General features: G+C 40.1%; 2 protein-coding genes across 2 annotated transcripts in view; both read right to left on the bottom strand.

Annotated features, from left to right (window-relative positions):
* LOC113233481 overlaps positions 1-1902 on the bottom strand; it is a 2935-nt gene extending 1033 nt beyond the window's left edge. The window contains exon 1 of the mRNA XM_026468607.1: positions 40-1902. Coding sequence (XP_026324392.1) covers positions 40-1902 — 1863 coding nt within the window. The remainder of the gene's footprint in view (positions 1-39) is intronic.
* Positions 1903-6980: 5078 nt separating this feature from the next.
* Positions 6981-7895, bottom strand: LOC113233480. The gene has a single exon (XM_026468606.1). The coding sequence runs from the start codon at positions 7893-7895 to the stop codon at positions 6981-6983; it is 915 nt and encodes a 304-aa protein (XP_026324391.1).
* Positions 7896-8003: the final 108 nt, after the last annotated feature.

Below are 8003 nucleotides of genomic sequence, written 5' to 3'. Positions count from 1 at the left end.
TTTTTTCTTAAAAGTCATACTTGGCAAACGGTTAATGACCTTTGTCATTACTAATGCTTCAGTGGTGAATTCATAGTTGTTGAAGAGTGATTTGCAATGCAGTTCGACTTTTCCTTTGCACTTGTTAGGGGAGGTACCTATACCAGATACAGATGCATGTATGCTATGTCGTTTCAACCCTAGTAGTTGTGCTGCATTCTCTGTTATGAGGGTTGTTTGCGAACCTTGGTCGAGAAGTGCGCGCATGGTGGTGTAAGTACCATCCGCGGCTCGTAATTGCATTTGAATTGTTGCAAGTAATATTTCGTCATCATCACCGGCCACGTGATTAGCGTGCACGTTCTGCAGTGAATTTTGTTTGTTCGAGGTCGATGCTCCCTTATTCATTGCAGTAATTGCCTCATGTAATAAAGTATTATGTGGCATATTGCAGTCTTTGCAGCGTTTCTCGGAATTGCAACCATATTTATGCACATACAAACAATTTTTACAAATGTTTGATTTTGAAATGGCTTGAAGTTTTGCGTCCGGTGTCATATTCTCAAATATTTTGCATTGATATAGTCCATGATTTTTATTGCAAATAGGACATGTAATTGCAGGTTTGGAGTAAACATGAAATGTTTTATTGTACGAAGTATTTCGCTTCTCAAATGCAGGTTTGTTAGAATTGTAGGTTTGCTTGAACTTCGGTGCAAAATTTGTCTTGAACGAACATGTTGGTACCGATTCCTTTTCCTTTTTATTCATCGGCTCCAATGCAATAAATTTGGCTTCCAAAAATTCCATGAATTCGTCCAAGTCTGGTACATCGCGTGGTGATTTTCTTGCCTCCATATAATCGCTGAACGTCACGGTGTCTAATTTCTTTGCAATTAAGTGCACAAATACTGGATCCCAAGACGAAGTGTCGATACCCATGTTGTATATACCATGTATGCACTCCATAGAAGTGTCATGAAGTCGTCTCAGTTCCATGGAAGTTTGTTTTTGAACGTTAGGTTGATTGAGTAGGGTTTCCATCTGTTTGGTGAAAAGTACTTGACGGTTATCGTACCGATGATTTAATATCTTCCAGGCAGAGTCATAATTATCAGATGAAATATGCAAATGTTGTATGAGCCGCTCCGCTTCGCCCCTTAGCTTGCCTTTGAGATGTTGCATTTTTTGTACTTTGTTCAAAGCGGGATTGTTATGCACTGCTTCCTTGAATAGATCTAAAAATGTATTCCACTGAGTATAATTGCCAGAAAAGGTAGGAATATCAATTTTGGGGGTAGAAAGATGCAAATGAACGGTAGAAGACAGCTTCTTATTTAAGGCTTTATTCATAGATCTGAATAAGGTTTCCAGTTCTATATATTGATCTTGGTATTCCGCATCAGCTCCGTCTAGAATGTTGTCAATTTTCAAATGTAAATCTTCAATGTTGTTCCAGCGAATTTGTAAATTTTTCAGCTCGTATTCCAACTCCCATTTCTCATGGATAGAGTCAATATCAATATTGTCTGCGACTCTACAAAACGCTCTGAAGTTTGTTCTCTGCAAACTTAAATAGTCTTGAACTTTTTCCAGGTCTACTTGAATTTTTTCGTCTTGCTTGTTTCTTCCGTTCGGTTTCCCATATTCCATTATCATATCACGAGTCCTTTTATAATAATCTTGATATGCCGCAAACACATCCTTTGTGAAATATTCATGAGTCCTATCTTTTTCTGTTTCCAATATTGTGTTGTTGTCTTTAAATTTTTCCCAAACTCCATCTAACGTCTCTAATCTCTTCTTAATGTAATCTTCAGTTTTTCTTATCTTAGGATCTTTTGTAAAATTGCTATGCAGCCTTTCAAGCTCGAGAATGAGCATAGATTGGAGTTCAAGTAACTCATTCTTGGCCGAAGACATTGTCCAAGTATAAACAATAATGCAATAAAGTCACTGTAAAATATATGCAAAAACTTCGTACTGGTATCTTGTACTTAGTGTCCCGGATATCTCTGCACGATATATGCGCCTTCTCAATTTAACTGGTGAGACCCGCTTCTGGGAGGCCAGTCAAACCGATTCGCTATCGCACTTCAACTTCCAAAAACACCAAGTAAAAAAGGCTCGAAGGACCAAATTATGTGCCGTTAACACACGTTGCACTGCAGGATGTATGTAAATGCAAGTAGGACGATGCAAGGAGATAGAGAGATGCAAATTGCAATGCAAATGATTGGAGTATTATTAAATAATGTAAATAAAACGACCGTGTCCGAACGAGACAATAATAACACTCATTTATTGCAAAATATACATCGATCAGCGTGGTGTTGCAGTAAGCATAAATCGAATACATATGATATCGTGCGGGTTTACTTGTGCATATTAAAATAATAAAATGTAAATCATAAAAATGTACGGTTTCACTCGTACATACTGCCTACTCTAAAAGGACAAAATGCAAGAGCAAAAAGATGCAAAGTGCTACTCTAAAAGTAAAAAATATTAAAATAAATTAAAGAAAGTACCTAAGTAAAAGGAGGTTAATATAAAATAAAACATGTAAAATTAAATTAGACAGTTTCTCCACGTATCGTCTTGAAGTGGATGGTTCTGTGTTTTGCCAATGGAGAAGTGGTCTTATCCGCTGATCCAGGTTCGTTAGACCGCGGCGGCGGCGCGCTGACAACGATTGTGGGAAGCTGCTGCTGTTGCAAGTTTCCTCGGGGATCCTCCCGCGACTTTCGTTTGCACAGCCAAGTCGTTCCAATTGCAATAGCTACAATGACTACGGAGAATACAATGTAGATCATCGTATAGTGATGAATGTCGTCGTTGCTTATAATTTCCTTTTGTTGTTGTAATTCTTGAATTTGCTGTTTTAATTTCCAAAGGGTAATGTTATGGCTTTCGACAACAAATGGTATACGTGCTATTGAAGAATTGACCAATGTGTTTAGGGTTGAATTTGGAAATATTTCTCCTGTGTTGTAGTCGTCAGTATAGAGTTGACTAATGTAGTCATGATGTCCCTGAATGGTAAAGGTGTCACCTTTCAAAACACAATCTTGACCTATATTGATAAGGCCATTGTATTGTAGACATGCAGTCGCCACTCCCGAGGGACACAAAATGCGAACTTTGCATTCTTCACAACATGTAAACAACCATGTATCTCGGGTTTGTAATTTCATCCACCTGTCGGCGCAATCCTTTATTTCGCTCCGACAATAAGTTTCTTTGCTATTATCATTCATTATTTTGACATCACATATTGATTGATCTACCCTTAGTTCGTATAGGGGGCTGCTTAACGGACATAGAAGTTTCTGTTCGTTGTATTTGATGCAATTTTGTAAATCCAATTCAGTAAGCGACATAAAGGTATCTTTTCTTAAATTAAATGCAATGTACTCTGAGGCTGGAGTGATGTGAACATATCTGTTTTTTCTATGTTGATGTATGGGTATGACCTTGTTAAGTTCATAGCTGTCTGTTCCGAGTAATGGTATTTTCACTTCGATTATGACGTATTGTTCCGTCACTCTTGCCTTAACGCGTAAAATCTTGGATACCTCCTTAATGTTGTTTGCGTCCACAGGGGCTAGATGTTGTCCTTGTACTTGTCTAGAGATAATGTTTAACTGATTCTGCAGCTGTTCTGGAGCCAGAAGATGAATGTCTAATCTTCCATGGTAAATGTTTGTTACCGTATTAATGACAGTTTCTTGGATCCGCCTCAAGTTTGAAAGTATGACGTCAAGTGCAACGGCATTTGCAGTGAAATAAAATAGGTGGATTGCATTTTGATGCGCCTCGTGCACTTCGTTGGAGATATTTTTCAATTGTTCATCAATTATTTGGAATTGTTTATTCATAATGACCTCGTTCCGCTGTAAAATGTTATTTTGCGATTCCAATATTGAAGTTTGATTTTTTAACAAACTTTGCAAATAGTCTTCGTTTTGATGGACTCTATTTATGTCCTTTTCATATTTCTGTGCAAAATCGTCGTCTAGAATTCCAAATAAATAATGTGACACAGTTCCGATTCCGTTTATGAGTCCTCGCTTGGGTCTAGACTGAGGCTGTAGTTTAAGAATACTGTTGTAATGCTCCAATTCATTCAATTCGTGCCTAAATTGAGTTAAAGTAAGTGTGCAAGTACTTTCTCCGTTGCAAATGTTCTCTAGGTGATGCAAATAATTTTCAACATTTTCCACACTCTTCCAGTAGGTCGACATATTGTGATACACGATTAACTTCCAGTTGTTTTTTATTAATTGCAAATCTGCAAGTCGATCGAAATATAACGCCTTGTTTCCGTTTAATGTCGTTATTTTGTGTGTTTGTTGCATGGATGGTGCGATTAATGCGAAAATCATAAGAGTCAATGCAGAGATGAAAATGTTTGGCTTGTTTCTTATGCGTCTTGCAGGGGTTGTTGTTTCTGTAGTGGTTGCTGGAACTGCTGAATGAGGGTTTTCTTTGTCAGGATGCACTGGTAATGGGCACAGTTTGACAACCGGGCGTTTGAAAACTGCCGTTTGTGTTTTGACGGTAACTGCTCGTACGTAGCCGTCCTTTCCAGGGTGAACGTCAACAACCTTTGCAAGGGCCCATTTCGAGGGCGGCAGGTTATCGTCTTTCACCAATACTACGCTGTCAATTTCAATGTTCTTCGTCGGTAGATGCCACTTACATCTTGTCTGCAATGTGTGAAGATAATCGGATGACCACTTCTTCCAAAACTCCTTGTACATCTTCTGAGTCATCTGCCACCTGGTTTTGATATTGTCGATATTGATGTCAGAGAGTGGCTCTGATAAAAGAGGACCACCAACTAGAAAGTGACCAGGTGACAAATAATGCATGTCTTCTGGATCCTCGGTCAATGAACAGAGAGGTCTAGAGTTAAGGCACGCTTCAATTTGTGCAAGTAATGTCGAATATTCCTCGAAGGTCAATTTTTGATCGCCTATTACACGCTTCAAGTGATGTTTTAAACTCTTCACAGCTGCTTCCCAGAGTCCACCAGCACTGCTCCAGGTAGGTACGTTGAAGTGCCAATTGACCCCAAGTTTGTTGACGTGATCCAGGAAGTCCGTGTTGATAACTTGCAAAGCTTGTTTGTATTCTGTCGCGAGCACCCGGGCGGCACCGACGAAGTTGGTGCCGTTGTCACTATACATGTGTTGTGGCGTGCCGCGCCTGGCACACATTCTTTTAAATGCGGCTAAAAATGCTGAGGTGCTGAGATCGGACACGAGTTCGAGGTGAATAGCCTTTATCGTTAGACATATAAACACTGCAATGTAGCCTTTGGTTGTTTTAATCCCACGTCCTTTATTGGCTTTGACGTCAACGTGGCCGGTGAAATCTACGCCGGTATGTGTAAAAGGACGTGAAATGCGTACTCGTGGTGACGGCAAATCTCCCATCAGCTGTTCTTGTTTCTGTGCACTGAAACGTATGCATTTAGTACATTGACGCAGTACTTTCTTTACAGCCCGATTCCCGCTTATAATCCAATACTTGTTCCGGACATGCGCTAGGGTAAGTTTAACACCACCGTGCAATGTAGTTTGGTGCGCTTCTGCAATAAGTAATTCCGTGAATCTTGCATGATATGGAATTATAATCGGCTGCTTTGTATCATTGTCGAGATTTGATCTCTGTAATCTTCCTTTCATTCGCAGGATGCCCTCTGTATCCAAAAAGGGATTCAAATTTGCAATGTAACTTTTCCGAGAGACATGCCCTTTGTCTCTTATGTTTTCAATTTCTTTTGAGAACATCTCCGCTTGCACTGATTTAATTATGATCTTCGTAGCATTTCCAATTTCCATCGCTGTTAGAAAGGACGCGTTTGTAAGTCCATTGTTATCCGATCGACCTCGTGCATTTGTTATGAAACGCGACACCCAACATATGACGCGCACCGCCCGAGACAGTGAACTGCATTTATTTATAAGTTCACTTATAAGGGGTGAAGTTTTAATTTGTACCGTGCAGATATGTTTCTTCACTTTAATTTCAACCTCTGGCGGTTCATATGTGCATTGAGATGGTTGTAGGTTCTCAATAAGCGACGGCGGTCCCTCCCACCAGAGATGGTGGCACTTCAGCTGGGTCGGTGTCAGTCCACGCGTGGCACAGTCGGCGGGATTCAGGTCTGATTTGACGTAACTCCAACATGTTGGCGGCATAATTTTCTTAATCTCGTTCACTCTATTTGCAACGTATGTCTTCCACTTTGCAGTGTCACCATGTATCCACCCCAATACCACCATTGAGTCAGTCCACCCATGTATTTGTATGTTGTCACGTGTCTGCAATGAATCAATAATTTTGTTCATCAATTTTGATAACAAGACAGCACCACACAATTCTAAACGTGGGAGTGTGGCTTTTGTTTTTTGTGGTGCCAATTTTGTTTTCGCTGCAATGAGACGGACTATTGGTTTTCCGTTCTCGTCAAATGTTTTTGCATAAACACAAGCAGCATATGCTTTCTCAGATGCATCTGAAAACCCATGAAGTTGCCGACCCTTTTCAAGGTCACCAATCCATCTTGGAATTCTTATTGAATTGATGTTTTTCAGATCTTCGCGCAATTGATTCCATTCGTGTTGCATATCACGAGACAATTGTTCGTCCCAGTGTGTATTATTGGCCCATAGTCGTTGAAACATTATTTTCGCCTTTATTGTAATTGGAGCAAGCCAGCCAAGCGGGTCAAATAACTTTGAAATGTCCGACAGCATTGTACGCTTGGTGTCTTGCTTTGCAATGTGATTGATTTTGCTCTCAAATGCAAAAACATCAGTTGAGGGGTGCCAATGCAGGCCTAGAGCTTTTGTTGATGTAGATTCGTTGAAGTTGACACTCTTGTTACTGATTTGATCTTGAGTTAAATCAGCAAGGAGGCTCGGTTCATTGCTGGACCACTTTCTCAAATTGAAACCAGCTCCGCGTAGCATGTTGATGAGCTGTTGTTAGACTTGCTTTGCCTCTTCTATGCTGTTGTTGCCATGTAAAAGATCATCCACATAAAATTTATTTTTCAGAACGTCAGCTGCTAACGGATACAATGATGCGTCATCGTTTGCCAATTGTTGCAATGTTCGAATAGCGAGAAAAGGGGCCGCTTTCATACCATATGTTACAGTGCAAAGTTGATATTCTCTGAGGATATTGTGTTGATCTCTCCAGATGATCTTTTGCAGGTGTTGGTCCTCCTCATGGAGCCAAATCATACGGTACATCTTTTCGCAGTCCGCTGTGTAAACATATTTGTAACCTCGCCAACTCAATAACAATAGCTGCAGATCGGATTGCAACTTAGGACCGCACTCCATCAAATCATTTAAGCTATAGCCAGACGATGTTAGTTGCGATGCATTAAAAACGGTTCGTAATTTTGTGGTGGTAGAATCTTCTTTTAACACTCCGTGGTGTGGAAGATAGCATTCTGTACTTCTTTTATCTGTACAGATTTTCATATGGTGCATGGCATCGTATTCCTTCATAAATGCATGATACCTTTCGCTTAGCTGTGGGTTCTTCGCTAGCTTGCGCTCTAATTGCATGTATTGTGCAACGGCCGTAGGCTTCGATTGGCCTAATTGCTTTTCAAAGCCTTCTTTCATAGGCAATCTCACTTCATATGTCCCATTTGTTAAGCGACGTGTCGTTTTGGTGTAGTAGTCTTCGCAGAATTGTTCATCTTTAGTTAACTGTCGTTTTGTCTCTGTGATATCCTCCAACTCCCAATAATTGCTGATATCTTCGATGTTATTGATCACCACATGACAGTTGAATGATTTTGTTATTGAACCAGACAAAATCCAGCCCATCTGCGTCTGTTGTGCTATTGGTTGATCGGGTGAACTCTTTAACAGCCCATCCATAATGATTTCTGCGTAGACTTTTGCATCCAATAGAATATCAACCGGCCTTGATATATTGTAGTCCGGATCTGCAAGCTGAAGATGTTGGATGTGCGCGTACGGTTTTTT

Source organism: Hyposmocoma kahamanoa, unplaced genomic scaffold (assembly GCF_003589595.1).
Source record: "Hyposmocoma kahamanoa isolate Upper Pololo Valley unplaced genomic scaffold, ASM358959v1 78031, whole genome shotgun sequence".
Taxonomy (NCBI): Eukaryota; Metazoa; Arthropoda; class Insecta; order Lepidoptera; family Cosmopterigidae; genus Hyposmocoma; species Hyposmocoma kahamanoa.
This window is presented reverse-complemented; position numbering and strand designations above follow the sequence as displayed.